Source organism: Schistocerca piceifrons, chromosome 10 (genome assembly GCF_021461385.2).
Source record: "Schistocerca piceifrons isolate TAMUIC-IGC-003096 chromosome 10, iqSchPice1.1, whole genome shotgun sequence".
In the NCBI taxonomy this organism is placed as follows: Eukaryota; Metazoa; Arthropoda; class Insecta; order Orthoptera; family Acrididae; genus Schistocerca; species Schistocerca piceifrons.
In genome coordinates, this window is record NC_060147.1 from 117,207,223 (window position 1) to 117,231,231 (window position 24,009).

The following is a 24,009-nucleotide window of genomic DNA, read 5'->3' on the forward strand; positions in this document are numbered from 1 at the left end:
TACGTAGTATGGCTGGCTTACGAAAACAAAAGCGCCACTCCGCGTCTGAGTGTGTTTCAAAGCAGGCTGTTCGTAGCTCCTGGAAAATGACGGATTCTGCACACCAGTTACCTCAATATATTTCGCTTTAACACAAACTGCGGCCATTACTCAGAGTACGCTGAAACTCGCCACACGGGAGCAAACATAGAGACACGAAACTTGGAGACGACTCGTAACTGATTAGAATTACAAAACCGAGTTCCAATATGTAAACGAGGTGAGGCGCCGTCATACTAGTCGTGTACGTGTTCTGTAGCAGGGCACTCGTAATTCGTGTATCGCCGAACTTCGCTCGGGATGCCGTCGCAACTCGGACGCCAAAGTACGTGCCGTACTGAATACGAAGGCCGCGTGTTCACCAGTTTCACAAAAACCGAGAAAAAACTTTTTTGTGGTACAACTCTTTTTACAATCTTCACTTTCAGGGATTACGCACGGGGCCGATTGCGACTGCGACTTTACTGATAATGGAAGCAGAGCTTTAGGCCCAAAATAGTTACTCCTAAGAGTCTATATGTCGATAGTATTAATACAAGGTCAAATTTATTGATCATCAAAATTTGTCAGATTTCTTTAAAATATTGTCTGTATAAGAGAAAACGGAATACATTGATTTCGGAAACTTGCTCATACATCATTTACTTTAGATAACGTATTCAATTGTTGAGCAAAACTGTTAGCTGGCCGTGTGGCGCATTTGAACAATGACGCGAAATAAAAACTTTTAAACTTCATAAAATGCAAAATTTGAAATTAAGAAAATGAATCTAATAAAGTGCCAAAAGACGAGTGTGCTCAATGAAAACTACGTAACGAAAACTATAGCTCATTATGAATCTTAAGTCATATGAAAGGTAAAGTTTGCCGTCGAATGTCCACAAAAATAAATTGCTGCTCTACTCTAAAGGAAAGAACTGTTCGAAATTACCACTACTGTTCACTGAAAATTAATCTGTTTGCTAGCACGACACGTTGCAATCCCGTCTAAGCACTGCAACAATGCAAGGTGAGATCTGCCCTGAACTAAAATAGACTTACCTCTTGCTCATCATGGTGTTTTTGTATCTGGGGTACTGACTTTCTCGGAAACAAATACAAATCAGCAGATGCAGCGGGTAGAAATAATCTACTTCAAATTTGCCAGAACCAAACTGTCGCTTCGTGTAGCGTAAAGTGCACTGCCCACACGCTGAAAAATTCAAAACGAGAAAAATGGATCATTGATGTGGGTTGTACTTTAAAGGATGTCGTTTCCGAGAAATGTAACTCTGATTGTTGACAAAAAGACTGCACAACATAGATTATTAGGTTACAAAATTCTCTCATTACAAAGAAACAACAAGTATACCTTCAAAATTCCTCTTCTCTATTAGTAACAGCAACAAGAAAATGTTGTCAGGTTTGATCTGCATAATAAAGTATTTTAAATACCTTCTCCCATACTCACAGAAAACATCTCATTCTCTGAAAAACTAAGCTGCTCGCTGCTATGGCTGAAACAAGAATGCTGCAGCGCTGCACAATTGACTAGCAAGTCAACCGCAGATAAAACTAAACACAGTCAAAGATATTATTTACTACTCATGCAGTGCGCTCATTAATCTTTGTCCCACAGAGTAAAGGTGTATTCTTTACAATAGCAGAAAACGTGGCGAAGTACAAATACCCACAAAATATAAATATCCTAACGAGTACAACGTAACTGCTGCAGATTAATATAAGAATGACTAACAGGATGAAGCTACTAAAGTTAGCACCACGGCCATTTACGGACCTAAACTTGCTGCAGTATAATCTGTAGGAAAAAAAAATCTTCAAAACATAACTTTCTAACCCTTAACTTCCATTATATAGTTTCCGATAATCAAAGATTTACCAGTGTGGTGTTAAGACAAGAATCTCTAAATACAGACATAAAATCCAATTTATAACTTTCATAAAACCATAATTTATATCCCTCTCTACAGAACAGATCTTGATCATGGAACCCACTGGCCTTTCAATGCAGGTTAGAACCCAGTGGATGAACACACATTTACCGCATCAATTACAAAATACAAAAGTCTGTAATGAATACAAAATAATGATTCACTTCGGTTGAAACACGTCTCAACCGCTGACACTAACCTGTCCAGTAATTCAGCAGCATAGAACGTGTAAATTGATGAGCCGAAACTTTATGACCACCTGCTTAATAGCTTGTTTGTCAGTCTTCGGAACGAAATAACTGCTTCTGCGTATCAGAGATAAGACAGTTTGTGGGTAGGTTAGTGGAGGTACGCGGCGTTAGATGTCTACGCACAGGTCATGTAATACGCGTAAAAAACGGGCTGCCGCCTTGCTACGCAGTGATGGCAGCCGATAGCCATCCATAAGGTTTCCATGACATTTACACCAGGCTAATTTGGTCTCTCGAGACATCGTCACTTCACTATAATGCTCCTCAAACCACTATACCATGGTTCTGGCTCCGAAATACGGACAATTATACTGCTAAAAGATGACATTGCAGTCGAGGAAGACTTGAAGCATGAAGGGATGCAGGTGGTTCGCAGCTATCGGCGGATTATTACCACAGGTCCCATGCAAGCGCAGGAGAATGTATCCCTTAACATAATACAGCAGCCACCAGCCTGCGTCTGTGGCGTGCTGCAGGTTTTAACAGCTGTCCAGATACTCGTCCACACGCTCTCAATAATAATAATAATAATAATAATAATAATAATAATAATAATAATAATAATAATAATAATAATAATAATAATAATAATGGCGACGAAAAGAACAAACCACTTATAGGGCAAACCCCCTTTTTTTGTGATCACTTGGTTCAGGACACAACTAAAGAAGCCTCGGACAAGCGCTGTCATGGTCGGGGACGACGCTTGAACCCTATGCCCGCCCACAATGGTAACGACACTGCTAGCCAACTGGAAAATGATTTAAATCCAAATAGAGGTGTTTTGCAGGATATGCTTCCTGCAACCACCCTAGAAGGAAAACAGACAGAGGATGAGATGGTCAGATGAAGTTAATCGACACATCATGTTCTGTTATTACCAAGCAACAAACCTAGGAACCAACACAACTGGATACAGATCACAAGTATACCCAACATTTATTACCAGATATCCAGAATTAAAATTTTTAACAGAACGACTAGCTGATCAGATCCGTGTAATAATCAAAAATAACAGGATACCCCAGTCAGAATTAGAACACATCAAACAACAAGTACAACAAATATTGGAACAAAATAATGTGCAGTAAGAAGAAGAAGAAGAAGAAGAAAATACAGTAATAGGCTCAAACATCCCAGAGCAAGCAAACAAAGAACAACACGCATCAATTAAACAATCAGAGGAAAATGAAATATTAAGACAGCCACCAGAACAAGCACAAATAGAACACGAAGTGACACATGTTACATACAGAAGAAAAATTTCAGCTGACATACATAGAATACAAAGACACAAATACAGACATTAGACCATTCTTGCATAGACCACCAAATAACCCACAAGTTGAAACAACTATCAACACAATCATACACAACAAAATAAATGAAAATAAAACTATGGAAGAGTTACAACTACTGATTATGTAGGAGCACTCGCTACCCTAAATATACACATTAGGCAGAGATCAGAACCAACCAACCAACACACAAGAAACCCACAAAACCAGGATGGCAACACAGGCTACAGATCAGCGTAGAAAAACTGAGAAAAGACATCGGACAGCTAACACAATTTATAATAAATGAAATATCAGACAAAAAACGAAAAGGGTTAGGTAAAATCTCACAACAAGAAGCGACAGAGCAATTACATGAAAAGAAGCAGAAATTGCAAGCATTGGCCAAACGACTTAGAAGATACAAAAAAAGTGAAAATAGAAGGAAACAAAACCAAATATTCACCACAAACCAAAAGAAATTTTACCAGACAATAGATAACACACACATTAAAATAGACAATCCACCAAACATGACAGACATGGAACACTTTTGGAGCAACATATGGTCAAACCCAGTACAACATAAGACATGCACGGTGGATACAAGCAGAAACAGACACATACAAGATAATACCACAAATGCCTGAAGTGATAATCTTGAAACATGAAGTCACCCGAGCAATTAATTCTATGCACAATTGGAAAACCCCTGGAAATGATAAAATAGCAAGTTTCTGGCTAAAGAAGTTCACTTCAGCACATTCACATCTAACTAAATTATTTAACAATTACATTGCAGACCCATACACAGTCCCCGATACACTTACACATGGAATAACTTATCTGAAACCTAAAGATCAAGCAGGCACAGCAAACCCAGCAAAATATCGCCCCATAACATGCCTACCAACAATATACAAAATATTAACTTCAGTCATTACACAGAAATTAATGACACATACAACACAGAACAAAATTATAAATGAAGAACAAAAAGGCTGCTGCAAAGGAGTACGAGGATATAAAGAGCAATTGATAATAGATGCAGAGGTGACATATCAAGCTAAAACTAAACAAAGGTCGCTACACTACGGATACATTGATTACCAAAAAGCTTTTGATAGTGTACCTTCACCTCTCGCGGGCAAGTGCTCCACCATCTGAGCTATCAAAGCGCGACGCACCACCCGTCCTCACAGCTTCAATTCTGCCAGTACCTAGTCTTGTACCTTCCAAACTTAGCAGAAGCTCTTCTGCATACCTTGCAGAGCTAGCACTACTGGAAGAAAGGATATTGCGGAGACGTGGCTTAGCCACAGCATTGGGAATGTTTCCAGAATGAGATTTTCACTCTGCACCTGAGTGTGAGCTGATATGAAATTTCCTGGCAGAATAGAAGCTGTGAGGACGGGTCGTGAGTCGTGTTTGGGTAGCTGAGTTTGGAGAGAACTTGCCCGTGAAAGGAAAAGGTCCCGAGTTCGAGTCCCGGTCCGGCACACAGTTTTAATTTGCTGGGAAATTTGATATCAGTGCACACTCCGCTGCAGAGCGAAAATCTCATTCTGGACACGTAGATACTGTTCAGACGGCGTTAAAAGCAGCGTTGAATAAAAACACCGCCAATACTTAGGTTTGCAAGGTCCGCGTAAATTCTGGTACCAAAGTATCCCGTAATAGCTTATAACAATTTTCGGGTGGGGGGCGATTGCTTCATCTCTTTAGAAGAATGTCAAAATTCTGCTACAAGTTCTTTTATTTGTTTAGGTTCAAAATAAAACTTGCCGTAACAAATAACACTGTCCTCAGCTCACAGTTCAGGCAACCCAGTACACAAAGGCAGCCAGGAATGTACTTAGGTCCAACCCGATTTATCACGCGATTTACAATCATTACTGTGCTACAATAGAAGAGTTTCACATTCTGTCCTTTTTCAGTGGATATCTAATAAAGAAATTGCTCGTCAAATATTCCATAGACGAATATGAAACATGTCACGCGGAATTTTACAAAGGCCGAAAGTTCACACGCGATTCTCTTTCCAACAAAACAGTCCAAAAACTTCCACACTTCACAAAACTGTCCGTAAATGCAGCTACCATTACGGCCACGCGAGAAACAAATTATATCTTCATTTTACATATAATAAAGACGGAAGCGTCCAACATGACCCTGCACGTCCGATAGCTGACTAGCGACCGACTGATGCTGTTCCTTCCAGGGCCTATAACTACTTGCAATGCGCGGGAAATGCTTAACTGATTGGTTGTTGAAAATAACCAGCCAATCAAAACGATCCTTAGAGGTCCTTGTCGCGCTAAAACTGTCGTACGCCAATCAACATTCACGGAGGAATTTACGTCACTTCACCATGCAAATCTTAATAAAATGTTTAACAAAACCAAACGAAAAGAAAATTAATCTTAAAATGACTTTAGAAATTCATTACTCGGCAAATGGCTATTCTGGCTGCCCTCTTACAAAAGCAAGTACCCTTGGACGTACGTCATCAGCAAGGTAGGGAAATTACAGCTTTCATTGCATCTGCTTGCTTCGTAGTTTCCCATGACATAGTTACGTCATGTTTAACATCAGATAATATTGAATCTTTACGTATGTCCCACATATACACTCTTACTCACTCTTTTATTCACACAACAAAGCAGTTATTATATAAATATTAATCCTTTCTGAATTATATGTTACGAAAATGAAAATAATTAACGTTTTAATTATAAAAGATGTAAATAAATTGTTCTGCCATTTACTGAACTTCAGTAATTGCTAATTACACTAAAAGACAAACTGCTATCAATCCTGACTGACTTTAATCTTATAAGTGTCGGTTTTTGGTGTCTTAGGTAAATGTCTCTAAATCTGAAAGTATCTCAGCTAGATGGCTGAGATTTTAACACAACCTTCCTTCTAATAAGAAAGGGCTACATACTGACTTTTAACAAAATTGAATAATGTCTAATACAGTTTATTTAGAGTCATATGGGCTCGAATATTCCGTCGATCGAACTAGCAAAAGTTGCGCTTCCCACGACTAGGCTAGCGACAGGTGCGAGTCAGTCGCACTTTAGATACCAGCGGCTGTATATTGTCACCGTCATCGGCTCCAAAGCAACGAGTCCGTACTGCAAAGTAGCTCACTGCAATAAAATGCTATTGCGTATTGACTCGCGACGTTAGTGTGTCTGCTGTATTTCCAGTGTTGATAGAGGATAAATAGTGAATAAAATACATGTAATACATCCAATACAGTAACAACTGCAAGATGAGTGAAAAGTGACTGCATGAAGGAAGGACTGTGATCATGCAAGTGCAAATTTTGAAACTGCCCCAGAGTTTTCACCAAAGGCTTTGATCCGTTACTTTCTATTAGAGGGTGGGGCGAATAAATGGTCCTGAGAACAGAGTTCCAAGGTCCAACGAAACGCAGCTGAAAAGGAAATACAGTGCTAACCTGACTACAGCAGATGTTGAAAGTGGCCGCCATTCATCTCTTGGCACTTATGCGCCCTGATAAGCAAGTTGTTGAAGGCGGATCGAAGCATGACTGCTGGAATTTCTGTAGTCTCATCCGACATGTTCTGCTGCAGTTCTCGAAGACTAGGAGTGTTGTTGCGATACACATTGAGTCCCACAGAAAGTAATCGCGTACTGACAGATCAGGTGACCAGGGTGGCCAGCTAGGACCGCGATCAGACTCACCTCTCCTAACAACTGTCAGGCGTGAAGATTGTGTAAATGTGCTGCGAGTTTCAGCCGGCTGTATGGACAGTTGCTCCATCCTGTTGGAAATAACTGCCTTTACCTCCTCCGCTAGTTGTCACAAATGGTGTAAGATATATTGGCAGTGTAAGGCGCCGAATTCAGTCACTCGTCCTGGCCACTTTTATTTGTCCCACCCTGCATTTAAGCTCGCACTACGAATCAGAATGTCGTTCGTGATAGTGTTTACAGTACAGAGGTGACCCTAGTTGTTTTGATGTAAATACGTACAGGGGTATAAGCAGAGCTCAAAAATTTCCGATAAACCTCAAACGGAAAAAAATTCCAACGTTAAAGTACAGAGAGGTTCGGATTTGAAAGTTTCAAACGGTTGTGCACTTAGCGTGGTAACGTGTTACGTAATAAAAGATGAGAACAGTTCATTCCTTGCCACACAAGAATCAGCTGACTCCGACTGATGCGTTTCACAGCTCAATAATTTTGTGTCGCATGTCCGAGTATAGTTCAAACGCTTGAGCGAGTGTCCTAACAAACTGCAGACTCCCAGAAGAGAGCGAGAGTTGCGAGGCGACTTCCGTAGAGGCTCTACGCCGAGCGATATAAAATGAGGCAGTTACAAATTGCTCGAACAGTTATTAGACGAACAACGTTAAATCGACTATCAGGGTAAAATAGAAACGGAGATTGCATACATTTCAGTTTTAACGAAATAAAAAAATACTGCACCTGTCACCTCCATTATCATTTTATTAAACATATGTTTCCAGAACCTACTACAAGCAGGAAAAGGAAAAAAGTATTTTTTTGATTTGGGTCAGAAAGATTGTGTTAATTCTGCTTCGTTACGCCTAGAGATGTTTATAAAAGCCTATCTGAAAGTCTTAGAAATCCCTTCAGTACGACAGTAATGGCAAATTTATCATAGCTACGTATGGTTTTACACTTTGCTTCATAACTGTATTGCCTTTTAATCGAAGCAGTTGGGAGTAGGAGGGGATTGAAAACTGGTTCTGTAATTATAATAAAATTATAAACAGCCGACCAGTTGCAATGGATAAAGAAACTCTTTACCTAGGTTTCGACAAATATAAATTTGTCTTCTTCAGAAGGTAGCAATTTTACATTAGTAAGGACAAAAGTACCATCGCCTTACTAATGTCTTCTGAACAAGACAAATTTATTTATGTCGAAATCTAGGTAAAGAATTTCTTTATCCATTGCAACTGGTCGGCTGTTTATAATTTTATTACGAGAAACCGTTGCTGTTGTGCAGCTATGTTTAAAATATTCTGTAATTATGTATGAGAACATTGAGCTCCATGGCTCCATATTCAGTTAACTGGAGAAATACTGGAGCCACCTACTTTCTGTATAGCTTATTTATGACAACATACATTTCGTGCTTTCGACCATCAACACATCTTTAAGTCTGACGCTTTTATGGGCGTCACTTCGTACGCAGTAGCTTTCATTTTCCTCTAACTTCCAGCGCATATTGTTTTAGTATCACTTGTACACAGTTTCGCTAACGTACAAGTTACTGAAAAAGGCAGCAGCGGCATTCAAAACGTCGTGAAAAAAGCTGTAAAAAAGTGACTGCTAAATTTCTTAATTATTTCTGTATTTGCCAGTAGTCCCATATCCTGTGTTCTTTAAATCTTTAAAAATCGAACTTCCGTATATAAAACAATTAAAAACGTTTGCACATTTCAGTGTTCGTGACATGTCTCCTGATCTATCACACAGTGATGTAATTGTGCACGTACATTCGGTGAGATGTGTGAATACTGTTGGCGAAATGTGATGCGAATAAAGTTAGCACTGAAGTAATAAGTTAAAACGTCATGCCTGATCTGGCAGCTCTAATGCATGAACAGTGAAATGGTAGTAAGGGTAAACTTTTTTCCCTTTCATTTTGTAGGGGTGTGGAGGAGAGAGCTGCGAAAAGTTTCGAAATTGTGTAAAATAAGTTAGAAGCCGCTGAATTGCGCTGCCTTATAGATACACACCTCAACTTCCATACAAGGTTATTATAAATGACTGGAGTGATTCCATAAATTCATCGTAACTACATTGACGTACTGTCACAAAACTCAAGTCTCTTACAGAAAAATTCGCGTCGTATTGTTGCAACATCACTTCAGATTCGTGCCACGAGATTGCAGCAGTGAGCAGATGGGCAAGCTGGCGACAGGCGAAAGGAAAGCGTACGTTGTGCTTGAAATACATTAAAATCTGTCTGCCGTAACAGTGCAACGACACTTCACAACGAAGTTTGGCAAAGGTATACAACCAACTGCCAACTCCACTCGGCGATGATATGCGCAGTTCAAAGCTTCAGGATGCCCCTGCAAGGTGAAATTGGACGGGTGGGCCTGCAGTTGAATGAAGAAGCGGTTGATCGGGTGCGAGCGAATATCACAAGTAGCGCACACAACTTGATGGACGGAGAAAACGGGGCGCTGGACATGCCACAATCAACCGGTTGGAAGATAAGTAAACTACTGAAACCGAAGTCTTACCACTTGCAGTGGCTACAAACTCCTGACTCTCGATGACGAAATTAGACAATTTGAAATTTCGGCACAGTTGCAACAGCTTACGGAACGGGATGGGTTTTGTGAGAAACTTATCTTCAGTGACGAAGACGAATGACGCAATGAAGAGACAGAATATGGGAATCCGGGGGACAGATAATGTCCAAGCTCTATTGTACCAAATTAGAGATTCACCAAAAGCTGTATTCTGTGCAGTCTGACGTGTAAAGTTTACGGATGTTTCTGCGAAAACACAGTTACAGGAGAAGTGTATCTGGACATGTTGGAAAATGGGATCGAGCCACAACTGGAGACCGACATTGAGGACTTCATCTACTAAGAGGACGGTGCCCCACCCCACTTCCGTAATAACGTTCGTGAATTCTTAAACAGGAACTTGAGAAACCGATGGTTCGGTTGTAGTGGGATTCACGGTCACAAATTCACATCACGGTCTTCACACGTCTGTGAAAGATTCATTGTTTGTGCCTCCTTCACCAACAAACCTACCAGAACTGCGAGCTAGCGTCAACAGTACGTTTAAATTGATTGATACTTACATGTTGTGTCGTACATGAGTAGTAGTTCATTATCGATTTCATATCAGCAGAATCATTGTTTGTGGGGCACATACAGCGCACTTGTAATGCCAAAATTTTTTTGTGTTTATGTATTTGTGTGTGCAAAGCCCTGTGACACTACGTCAAACAATATGGCTTCAACAAATATGCGAAATCTTTTTTCATTTATAATTTTGTGGTGTACTTGGTTCATTGTGTTAGACCTCTAACGTAAGCTTGTACCTTTTAATGAGTAGACTGGCTGCTTTCAAAATAAAGTGAAAAAGGTTGTGTGAGTATAAAATGACTATTTTTGTTTTTGAAAAATTGTTTGTAGTTTCATCTTTGATTCGATGTTTCATTGGTTTTGGATTACTATTTTGAAATAATTTACTGTGCATTAGTACAGGATCCATGAGTACTTGCTCACTTAAGATACATCGGGAATATCTTCGAGGTCTTGACAGCATAATTTTAAATTACAAAAAATGGTTCAAATGGCTGTGAGCACTATGGGACTTAACTTCTGAGGTCATCAGTCCCCTAGAACTTAGAACTACTTACACCTAACTAACCTAAGGACATCACACACATCTATGCCCGAGGCAGGATTCCAACCTGCGACCGTAGCGGTCGCGCGGTTCCAGACTGTAGAGCGTAGAACCGCTCGGCGACCCCGGCCGGCCTTAAATTACAAATCACCAATACAGTATCGGTCTTCGTTCCTTCGCCGTTGCTCGTTTGAGAGACAACCCTCTTCGATGTTGGCATTATGGCAAAGCAATATTCTACCAGTTTCAATAACTCTGGAGAAAACGCTTGATTTTGGATTTTGGTTCCTCAGCAGGGATGGGAGGGATGCGTGAGCTTTAAGCGTCAGGCGAGGTTGGCATCAGCCGAACGGTACATTCTGTGGCATTGTGTACATTGTATAGGCTCGTTCGCCCAACGAACAACACAACAAAGACGTAAGATGATCATTGATTGGTATATCTATATATCATGGTGTATCGTTATTCCTTATTCCTTATTTTTTCGTCGTGCTTTCGTCATTAACTAGGAATGGTCCTATTCCATCGCTGAAAAGGCTGACAGACCGCAATGTAGTCTGATTAAAATTACTTGGTAGTTGACACTTCGTGTGTTCGAAGTGTCTTTCTCCAATCAGAGCGGGATTTTCTCTGCCCGGGGACTGGGTGTATTTGTTCTCATCATTTCATCATCGTTTGTGAGAGTGACTAGATTGGATTGTGAAAAGAAAATGGTCTGCGTGAAAATTGGAAGTTTGTACGGGCGCTGATGATCACGCCAATAATCATCTAATCATAGTGTTCAGCGTCACGCCCGAACTGTTCGCCGTTGCCAAACTGCCACGACAAACGGTCAGTTCAGTTACAAATCTTTGTGTGGATCCCGAATCCTGGGTGCCGCCGTTTTTATTTCTGTTTCGAAGTTCAGCGCGCGCGCGCGCGCGCACACACACACACACACACACACACACACACACACACACACACACACACACACACGATGGTAACAAAGCAATGCGCATTTCGTACACACCGCTAGCCGAAGTCTGGAGAGATATATATATATATATATATATATATATATATATAATTTTTTTTTTTTTCGCACAACAAAAGGTTCGGCTTCACATATTCAAATACCATCGTCACAGACATCGGCTTACAGAAGCTAAACTTCATACGACACAGTAAGACACCGAACTTTTTTAAGGCAGACGATCGTTGCAACCGGCGCTATGCATGCGTAAGTATAACTCCACAGCCTGAAAGATCTCCGTAGCGCAGTGGGGAAGTTGCAGTGTGGGTTGCTTAGTGGCAGGGGTCGAATCTCGTCGGATGACTATTTTTAAAACTTTTATCAGAATCCCTTATTTTAAGTTCCTTGGTTTCAGTGTAATTATTTTTATTTTAATCCAATGTCGCATCATTTTATCATTGTATTGACTTCTTTATTAGCTGTTGTCTTTCTTCTATCACTCTTTTTTTCGTCTGGAGTCTGACTGCGTCATCTAAACCTGTACAGGAGTTCCAATCACAACTACAGGTCTATCGGTATCGTGTCACCTCGCGTAGCAACAGCGAGATGGTACAGTTCGCTTGTAGCCCCGAAATTTAATATTTTGTCTTGAGTTTGTTCGTAAAGATTAGCCTTAATCACCGTGAACAAAGCGATCGTGATGGTATTTCCACCGCAGATCAAGCGCCGCTTTCTCGGACATGCTGCACATCACGAGGCAGTGGTTATCGTAAGGCACGAATTCAAATTCAGGACTACAAAATGCGTAGTCTCCCACAGCAGTCGACAAAGCATGTCGCATTTTCGACATACCCACGGTGGCCACTTCAAACATCAATGGCATTTCTGAAGCGACGGCTATAATCGAGCGGTAGCTGACAGCCGATGCGGCAACACTGTAGCGGCAAGTAACAGACGTCAGTGATCAAGTAATTTTAATCGGACTACAGGCGTAATGAATTGTCCTAGCTTTGTGCTACACCGATCTGCCTCTTCACTACACTTTCCATTTGACAAGGCAGGGAGGCGGGTAGTTGGTTCGGTCGCGCCCAGTTGGACTGCGTGTTTACTGCCGGGGGAGCTTGGCGGCAGCTCCGCGGCGCGGCGCCACGTCCGCCGCCAACAAAAGACGCTCGCTGTTGTGCGCTCTCGCATCTCACAATGAGAGCTGTAGCCAAGCAGCCAGCGAGAGCGGGTAGGGAAGCGGGCGGCGCCGCGGATCGCATCGCCGGCCATCTCTCATTTAAATGAAGGCGGGGCCAGGGCAGAGCGGAGAACGGCGTGCCGACTAGCGCAGAGTCTTCTGCCAAAGGCCCCGGACCTAAAAGTGGCTGGCAGGCCGTCTGACAGCGGGTGGGGGAGCGGCGGCAGCAGCTCGGCGCCCAGATTATAGGGAGGCTCTGGTCTCTCTGCATTGCGTATGTGCGCGCCGCGCCGTCGAGGCGCAGACACTGTGTGTGGCACAGCACAACACAAAAAAAATCATGGCCGACAGCCCAGCCCAGTAAGGCACGGAGCTGCGTTGTATCGCCCTCCAGATCTGACGGCCCTATGTTAAGTGACCCCCCCCCCCCCCCGCCAGGCGCCATACTGCGGTACATATTAGCAGCTGGGCACGGGGCCACGCAGCACCCGCAATACTAATCCCCCTCCCCACCCCCCACTCCTCGCATTTCGCCAGATTCCAACCACACTTCCCCTCCATTACTACCCCCTCCCCAAACCCTATGCTTCATCTCCTCCTCCTCCTCCCCCCCATCTCCCCCCCCCCCCCCCACACACACACTTGTATTCTGGACTAGACTATGGCAGTCGCTGCCCGCAACGACGGCAGAGGCAAATTCTTGCAGAGATTTGTTTCGGGCCTTTTGTTTTATGTGCCCCAGTTCCGTCATTGCGTCCCAGCAACGCACCGTAATACACACACACAAATATTCTGGCCAGACGAAGAAGGAAAAGAGCCGAAACAGCGTTTAGAGTAGCTCTCCACCTCCCTCACCCCCCCCCCCTCCCACCGCCTTCATTATTCTCCTCGGGCGTCTCCCCTCCCTCTCCATCCAACCCCCCCCCCAACACTACTGACGTCGGTAGAGTTGTGAAGCAATGCAGTCATGTTCAACAATGCCGCGGTTGACACCGTACCATTCATTTCTCACTCGTGAATGGTCTGCACCCCACTCAGTGTGTGAATAGTCTGGTCTAACAAGAGAAAACTACTTGATTACAGATGAAACTGATGGAATGATTAAGCTCATCCAAGTTACGACAAATAGAAAGTCTGATGTTGCATTCCTTGGAAACATACTGCAAAAATGCTATAAAATGTGGTGGCCCATTATTTTGGCACTGTGATAAGTCTTGAACGCAATTTTGATATACCGGGTGATCAAAGTCAGTATAAACTTGAAAACTGATTTAATCACGGAATAATGTAGATAGAGGTGTACAAATTGACACACAAGCTTGGAATGACACGGGATTTTTATTAGAACCAAAAAATACAAAAGTTAAAAAAATGTCCGACAGATGGCGCTTCATCTGATCAGAATAGCAATAATTAGCATAACAAAGTAAGACAAAGCAAAGATGTGTACAGGATGGCGGGTATGGGCAGGCGGTGGGCGTTATGGAATAATAGAGTAATTTTTAGAGAAAGGCCATTTATTGGGTAAAGCATGATGAAAAGGGGCTACAAAGGCCTAGGGAGGTGAGGGTGAGCCAGAGCTTACAATTTGCCGAACATTGTTCGGCAAAGCTACCGAAAGTGGTTGTCTGCCAAAACTAAGTCCACAGTGCCGTAGCACCGGGAGAAGCGGGAGATGTTCAGTGCTACAGGACGCGCATCCGACTCGCGGGTGAGCAAGAATACAAGAGAGCGGGCCCGGCGACGGGCGGCCGGGTATGTTCGACGCACCACGTGGCTTCCTCCACCCTGATTGGTCAGGACCGAGCAAACCGTGCGGGCGGCATGGTTCTTTCCAGAGCGTTGCCTGCTAAGCGACGCCTGGGACGGCGTTACCTCGTCAGCACACGAGAGAGGCGCGTGAACAAGGTGCCCTTTCTCGGTGCTGACTTCCTGTTACTAGACCGTGAGACGAAAGAATTTACAGGCAGCTAACACTGCCGGCCGTGGCTTGGCCGTAATGGAGTAATGAAGTTACTAGTTGGAGGCTCATATAATAAAGTAAAATCTCCTATTGTCTGGCTCATCCTTTACATTCCTCCCCCTTCCGTGGGAGCGGAGAACGTATGTGAATTCGCTCAATGTAATTAGCATTTAAATGTAAACAAATTTAGCTTGCAAAACAAAGTAAACATTACTTGGTTAAGAATGGCCCTCACGGAAGACGGCAGGGGTCTTAACCTACGGGAGGATATAGAGACTCTGAAGACCTCCTAGGGGTCGCAAAGGAACTTACACATGTCAACAATATTGGGTGTATACAATAATCATCATAAAACATCAAAACATCATAAAACATCAAAACATCATAAAACATCAAAACAAAATTAGAACAAAACCTAGCAGTGTGAATTAGATAAACATGTCAAGTGTTCTTGTTGATAAGTTGAGGTAAAAATGTCTTTTTTTTTTGCTTTTGTTGGAATAAGTTGAAAATTTAAACACATCACCACTGATGAGTCACGGCGGGGGCGCCTGGCGCGAGGCGGTGTGGTGTGTTGTCCTCAGCGTGCAGCGCGCAGGCTGTCGGCGGGAAGGGGGCGTGGCCGTGGCCAGGTCCGTGCACTGGAACTCAGCGCAGGGGGAGTATGAGGGGAGATTCACACGTTTCAAAACACAGTTGAAAAGGGAGTTATTACTAAGGAAACACTTCACTACACTACGCTAGTTTTTCCACATTAACTGATATCTCAGTTTCACTCTTAAAACTAAGGGAGGGCACATGCCTGATAGGTTCTTGTTTTCTCTTTTTTGTTTGGTTTAATTTGCGAGTGTTTGCCATTCATTTAAGTGTGCCAACAGGCGAACGTAAGAAATTTGTCCTTTTTTCATTTTTTTAGCAAATCATCAATTGACGTTAGGATGTGATTATTTGATTTTTTAGGTAAAACTTGAGCGTTAGCTGACAAGGGAATCATGAATGAGCTTTCAGGTATAAAAAACATAATTAAAGGGGGTGCGAATACTAAGTAAGGCGTGGTGGCATGAAAGGTTATAAGTGGTGTTCCAACGGGAACCGTTTGCTAAAGACCTGCGCGGAGGCTACGTCAGAAAGGCGCGCGGCAGATAACTTCAAAAGCCAGCGCGTCGTCAGGGCTGCACGCGGCAGCTGAGGGGTCTATGACTGTCAAATGCCGACTGTCAAATGCAACAAAATAGAAGTGGGATTACGCGTGACATAAAGCTAGATGAGCTGTTACAGTGAGTTCAGTTTAAAATTACATTATGCATCAGTAAGTTGGTTCGTAACCAAGTTCCTATGAAATCCATTTGAGCCCAAACATAATTCTTACACAAACATGAAAATATAAAAACGAAGCACTCAAATATCATATTAAATTTACTGCATATTCCATATCGATAAACAAAGAAAGTTAAGTGCCTCTTTGGGCTGACCCTCTACGTGTAATAACATTCACATTTTGAGAAGAATTTTCTCGTCACTCAATATATTTGCTGCACGCCGTTAAGTGAGAGTGACGAAGAAAAGTGACACCAGTTTGGTGCATGTGGGACATAGATTGTGTCGTAGGATGTCAACGCTGTTGCTAACAAGAGGAGAAAAACAAAACTCGACAAGAATCTAGAGATTTCCATAATGGGAACAGAAAGTGTAAGGAGTTGAATTAGAGAAGACTAAACTGAGCGTAACTTCTGAAGGACTTTCCCTTTATGAAGGTACAGTGCAAGGCGCATCGTTTACACGACGTTATCGCCTACTTAACTGTGTATATGACAATTCTGCGACTCCAAGATAGCTGCTACTTACTTCTTCCTAAAACACGACTGCTCTCACTTAAAACAAAACTTTACTGTGCGACAAAATTCACCGTCTTTATCCTCTCAACATCTTGCGACTAACTTTGCGACCAAATTCGCCGTCTTCATCCTCTCAACATTTTGCGACTAAACTCGCCGTCTCTATAACTCCATGGTGCTGGCCTCCTCGGGCACAGCTGGTTGCTTAAAACTCCGTCTATCCTTGCTTGTATCGCAGTGTCCTGGGACACGTCATACAGTTAAATGCTACTACTTCAATAGTCGGTATTCCTTCGGAAAATACAACGGGAAAACAAAGAAGGCTCAAGGTTTTGAACAGAGATTTCCGCTTACTGGCGTTTAGCTGCGGGCTAGACGCGGTTCGCGTCTGACGTTGCCTGATCAGCTGTCGTCAGAGAGCACGGAACACTGTTCTCGTGAACTCTTCTTCGAGATGGAAGATCAAAGTCTGGGCTGAATAGTATTGTGTCTGTTGAAAGTTGACAGATCAAAGTGGGTAGAACGGACTATGCCGCGAAACGGAAAAGTGAAGGAACGACACAGACAGCTAAGGGACCGCGCGGGTGCCAGCCGCGTCACGTAAGGTACGTGCCCTTGCGGGTGGAGCATGACTCTTCATGTGTTGTGTTGAGAGAGGAAAGATGAAAGTGGGTAGGATGGACTATGTCGCGAAACTGAAAAGTGAAGAAACGACACAGACAGCTAAGGGACCGCGCGGGAGCCAGCCGCGTCACGTAAGGTACGTGCCCTTGCGGGTGGTGTATGACTCTTCAAGGGTTGTTCTGTTGATAGTGGAAAGATGAAAGTGGGTAGAACGGACTATGTCGCGAAACAGAAAAGTGAAGAAACGACACAGACAGCTAAGGGACCGCGCGGGTGCCAGCCGCGTCACGTCAGGTACGTGCCCTTGCGGGTGGAGCATGACTCTTCAAGGGTTGTTCTGTTGATAGTGGAAAGATGAAAGTGGGTAGGATGGACTGTGTCGCGAAACTGAAAAGTGAAGAAACGACACAGACAGCTAAGGGACCGCGCGGGTGCCAGCCGCGTCACGTAAGGTACGTGCCCTCGCGGGTGGTTCTCTTGTCCATCCAACAGACTAGGTATATAGCCAAAGCTTGCTCGTTCTGTGGGTGCGATTCACTCTGTTTACGTTACCTCTCACGGCGGCAGGCATGTGGTATATCCCTCCAGATAAACATTCAGATACAAATGAAAATAAAGCATGGTTACATCCTAAATTACCCTTCCAAAACAATTTATTACCTAAGACATCATTATTATTAAACAAATAATTGGCAGTACTCGGGAACTTACTCTAGCATACTTGAAATCCTACAAAATGACTATCCTCATCAATATAGTAACACAGCGACACATGGAAACACTAGGTTGATACAAATACTAAATTACTGGTGCTGGCAAAACTTTAGCAAAATTCTCTAAATAGGTAGTAATAAAACAGTCAAAATGAACAACAATAATACATGGACTTAAGTAATTGGACACAAGTAATTAGACATAAGTAATTGGACGTAATCAATTAGACACAAGCAATTTGACATAAGTAATTGGCAACTCGTCATAGTGATATAAGCGGTGGCAAAACCGTAACAAAAGCAAAAGTTTAAAATATTATTTCCTTCAAACAAAACTTCCTTACTCTCCAGTTACATTTCGTAGCAAAATGAATGTAAGCATCCCTTGGTATTCCTTTATGCTCTCGTTTGTGTCTTCATACCAACTAATAGGCTTTGGTACTTTTACCTAGAAGAAAACTGTCGTTAAGTCATGGCAATGTTATGTGTAATGCTGTGGAATAGTGTAATGTCACGTTAATACTTCCTGTAACAAGATTCTGATGAAAAATGATTTTATGTCTCCTTCAATGAACAGACCAATAATTATTAAACATGTGATATGCTGTTTGCTGTGTTGATTTGTTTTTGCAAATATTTGTGATTATCAGTCACCCAGTCAATCGTTCAAGGATATGATTGTTGTTCCTTTTGTTAATTCTCTCACTTACCTGCTTCCATATAATCAATATTGGTGGCTCGACGAAGCTAGTTGCATCTCGGAAGACGTCGATATGACTTACCTGCCGGTGCTTAGGTTTTTAATAAAATTAGAGTTCATTTGTCATATAAAAAGTGTGTAGGGAGCAAAGTAAGTTCCTGACTATTGAAAATGTGCATAAAGTTATTCATAGGGTTAGTTATATCGTGGTTAAGTATTTCTGTGTTGAGATTCAGTGCAGCTTGAGGTGCTAAGGTGCGACACGCGTCGAGCTCGTGAGATTGTAAGTTGCTGACAGCACAGCTGACAGTACGGCTGCGTCCGGTTTCACTGGCTGGGCGGCAGAACTGGCGTTCACGCTGGGTCCGTCCTCTTGCTACGCGTGGAGTTTAGTCTCTCGGTACAGTCACGAAATTTCCTTCCAGAATTATGTTGTCCACGACAGTTCTGCATGGAGGATGTTCTTTTCTAAAGGACTCTAATAACTTCAATCGCTAGAGGTCACAAAACTATCGGCTTCCAATTATTTTATTTAAACACTCTGTTCTTCTAAAATTTAGGTAACTGGCAGGTGTTAGGCTTCTAGATAAACTGTATTTTGCGATGGCATTCCAAACCAAACTCCTTGGCTAACGCGTTTCCCACACAGCGGTCGTTTACAGGACAGATATAGCGGCAAGTGCCGGCTTCCTTGACACCATATAGATCCGTTTATTAACCGTGGTGGTAATACAACATAGCCGGAGATCGATCTGAAATTCCAATGTTTTCTAATCCTGATGGTTTAGACAATGCGTACCAGGAAAAAGTTCTCTCTCCGACAATACAAATAGATCCCCATCTTTAGATCAGACTAGTAAAATCTGTAGGGCAATATTAAGCTGGTGATTTTATTTTTATAACCATCCCTTTAGGTTTGCTGTTTAAACTGCAACGTACGAATGTAGGAATGTGTAGCGTGGCTGAGGCACGCGGCCTGCTGGGTGAAGGGCGGGTGAAGAGGAGGGGGCGAGGGGAGAGGTGCAGATGCTGCACGCATCAAGGACAGAGGTGGTGGGTGGGGAAGGGGGAACTGCAATGGCCGCTCTCTCGGCAGGCCGGTGGATGGGGAGGGAAGGGGGGCCGCGTCGCCAGCTGACAGGGAGGGGCGGGACTCGGCGCATGTGAACAGCTGTAGACAACAGTGGAGGTATTTACGCACTCCTTCCGTGGCATTTAATATACAGAAATACGTGGTACCAAAAGACTTACCTTGTTGTCTGTTCAACATCGCATCATGAAAACAATAAAATAGCACTTCAGGAAGACTCCTTTTACTTTAGAGTAGCCTATTTGTTGTTTAACTTGGACGTATTTATTCTTGTTATTATCGTTGTGTGATCATTTTGCAAAACATACATGTAATAGGGCGTCTTTCAAAGTACAGGTAGACGGCTGCATGTAGTCACTGATCTACTGGCAGTTACGAAGGCGTATTAGTATCATGTTTTTATGGTAAAGCTTTAATACCTGTGTTCGTGCACTATTCACTAAATTAACAAGTGAAATGTGAATCTCTTTGAAATATACAAGATTAACTGATTCTTTCTCTACGTGTTCTTTTGACAAGGACAACTTTCCCCTTAATTCCATGATTAAAGAATGTTTGTGGTTTTAATTCTCGACTGCTACGATAACATGACTGGAGACGTTAAATGACAAGACAAAATGATCACATAACTTCAGTCACTTCCATTAACATGTGACGTCATAAATTCTATTACCAGTTACCAACAGTTGCCAATTCTTATGTCTACTTATAACTAACATGCACAATTTAATTAAATGTATAGTAACTACGGTGTTTTCCGTCAATTAATTCTCTTGCTGCATGCAGGACTTTGCCAACTGTTTACATACCATTCCAGACCTACTTTCAGGAACGCAAATCATAGGGGTTTGACCTTAGAGCATATCTACGTTGCTGTCTAGGCGGTTGTATTACCTTCTTTCTTGCTTTTTTGGGTGCAACTACTGGCGCAATAGGCCCGGCTTCTCCGGTCGGAATTTCGTGCTGAACCAAATCCGTAGCCGGTAGAAACTGCCTCTCTTCAACCACGAAAATTCCTCTAATACGGGCTGCAACATCCTTTTCTCCTCACTATTTAAATGACCTAACTTCTCCGCTAACTGACTCCTTATCGTCGACGCGACATATCGCACTTCTCTAACTGAACATTTCTTTCTTCTCCTTCCTTTCTTATCTTTATTTCGCTGCTTCTCAGCTCCTCTTATTTCCTCAAAAATTTCCTGGCCACTGGCAACAATAGTACCCTTCGGTATCACAACATCTTCTACACCAAAATTATCTATACTTACTGGTATCGCAAAACCCTTCTGTCTCCTCTCCGGTCGGCAGATACTTTTCTTTATATGTACTGACTGACGATCTAAAACATCATTCTGGGTGAGCGGGTCAACCAGAATGTCTGTCTTGGGGCGTTCTTGATTTTTGACATCTATCCAGAGAATCTTTCCACTTCCGCCTTTTATCCTCACAGGGTTAGTGGTTTTTATCGCCCACATCTGCGGTTTTATGGGAAACTGTGAACGGCGCCTTTCGCAGCTCCCTCGCGTCTGACGGGGGTGCGCACTGCCAAATCGGTGAATTGCTTCGCCGAACTGCACAGTTCGCGTTCGATAGTCCACTATCCCCTGATAACGGTGCAGGAAGTCATTCCCTAGTATGATGTCAAATTCACCCTTCTTTAGCCTCACTACCTCCATCCTCTGACTGTATTTACCACCGTCTATTTGCAGATTCACCACACACGAACCTGCAGGGACAATTACTTCCTCTCCAAGGCCACTGATATTGTACCGGGGTGGCTGTAACACCCTTCGATCATTTTTCTCCACAAACAATACACTAACTTGAGCACCAGTATCAACTAAAATTCTAACTGATTTGTTCCCGAGTACGCCAAATAGACTAACGTGTTCCACCTCTTTACATTTTTCGGTCCTAACCGGGTGTATTATTTCTGTCGGGGGCGCGGGTGAGTGGCGGAACCTGCCCCCCAAGCGTTTCCCTGATTCGACCACGCGTTGCGGCGGTGGCCGCGCATCTGATTAGAAAATGGTGACTTTGTGGGGCAAACATTATTAGCATGACCTACTGTCTGGCAAATAGTGCAATACGGCGCGCGACAGCGCATTGCCGTATGGTTGGGCTTCCCACAACGCTGACAAAGTACTTCTTTTGCTGGGACCGGTACTGGGTCCGTTGGGCGCGGTGCGGCAGCACAAAAACGCAGTACCTCTTCGCGTAACATTGCCAAACGAACAGCTTCAAACAGAGAAGTGGGGGAGGCCGCTTTGACTTCTCCTCCGATGCGGGGGTCAATACCGCGAACAAATGCATCAATTGCACGCGCTTCCGCTTCTGAGCGCAAAATTCTGTTTTCACTGGCATTTTCACCTAGCTTATAGGTACGACAAGACACTGCTCGTATGCGATCTGCAAAGGCATCAAAATCCTCGTTAGGCTTCTGCCTAAGGGTTGATAACTGATCTCTGTAATATGCGGTACCTCTGGTATCGGAATAACGTGTAGTCAATCCGCGGGCCAATACTTCAAATTCATGCGTGTCACGCAATTCGTCCACCGTTTCTATGAACATTCGTGCTTCCCCTGTCAACTTGAGTCTGGCTACATTGACCAATAGATCATCCGGCCAGGCACACGTGCGACCCACATCACGAATATTTTGTAAGAACATAGCCACATTTTCGTGGGACTTCCCAGAAAAGGTGGGAATGAAATCAGCCGCAGGAAAATTGCTTACAGTCGCCATGTTAGCAGAAATTGTGGCGTTTGTATTAGAGACAGAATTAGTGTTAGTTGCAGGGGCGGAGCTAGCCACAGGTATGGAAGTTCGCGCACTAGCTTCCAGCGTCTGTTTCAAGACGCGGTTTTGCTCAAGTAGCTCCTGATTTTGTGCGAGTAACTGGCGCATTTGTGCATTTATGGCCTCGAGCGGGTCTTGCGAGGCAGGTGCCTCTACGGGGGTATCCCGTTCCGTCGCTCGTGTTCCCATCGGCATGTTTACAATTTTATGGGACGCTAGTGACCAGAAAAAAGTAATGATTGTTACAAAAAAAGGACGGCCACAAAGATTCTCAATCCAGCGGCGGAAGATCGTCGAAGATATAGTTGTAAGCATCGCGGCGACTTACATGGTGATGGCGATGGTGCGACGCATTGGTGGCGGCGACGGCATGGTGCAGTGGCGGCGAGCGGTGGTCGGCGGGCGGCGGCGTCCGGACCCGTGGGCGGCGGCAAATGTGTTGGCGGCGGACGGCGCTGGCTCGGCCGGTCGGCGATGGCGGCAGGCCCCTGGCGCGTCGTTGACAGCGGCGGGCGACGGTGGGCGGCTCGGCGACGGCGGATGACGGCGCCCTGGCCCCGTCGCGCAGCGCAGGCCCCTCCAACTCAAGCAGCGGTCAGCGCGGCGGCGTCCAGCTCACGTGGCTGACTAGCGTGGGCTGCCTCGCTGCAGCGCGCGCCCTGTGCGTGTTTAGTGGAGCAGCCACGGCCCACGTGGAGCAAACGTGGCGGCCGGTTGGCGCATTCCATGCGCGAAGTGTACGGCGTCTTGCCGGGAGAAATTTAGTGTAGCGACAAAGTCACTACGGGAACGGATCCAAACTTCTGACACCAATTGTACAGGATGGCGGGTATGGGCAGGCGGTGGGCGTTATGGAATAATAGAGTAATTTTTAGAGAAAGGCCATTTATTGGGTAAAGCATGATGAAAAGGGGCTACAAAGGCCTAGGGAGGTGAGGGTGAGCCAGAGCTTACAATTTGCCGAACATTGTTCGGCAAAGCTACCGAAAGTGGTTGTCTGCCAAAACTAAGTCCACAGTGCCGTAGCACCGGGAGAAGCGGGAGATGTTCAGTGCTACAGGACGCGCATCCGACTCGCGGGTGAGCAAGAATACAAGAGAGCGGGCCCGGCGACGGGCGGCCGGGTATGTTCGACGCACCACGTGGCTTCCTCCACCCTGATTGGTCAGGACCGAGCAAACCGTGCGGGCGGCATGGTTCTTTCCAGAGCGTTGCCTGCTAAGCGACGCCTGGGACGGCGTTACCTCGTCAGCACACGAGAG

General features: G+C 43.9%; 1 protein-coding gene across 1 annotated transcript in view; it reads right to left on the reverse strand.

The window, feature by feature from the left end:
- Window positions 1-23,119, reverse strand: part of LOC124718738 — a 66,039-nt gene extending 42,920 nt beyond the window's left edge. The window contains exon 1 of the mRNA XM_047244354.1: window positions 23,076-23,119. Coding sequence (XP_047100310.1) covers window positions 23,076-23,119 — 44 coding nt within the window. The remainder of the gene's footprint in view (window positions 1-23,075) is intronic.
- Window positions 23,120-24,009: the final 890 nt, after the last annotated feature.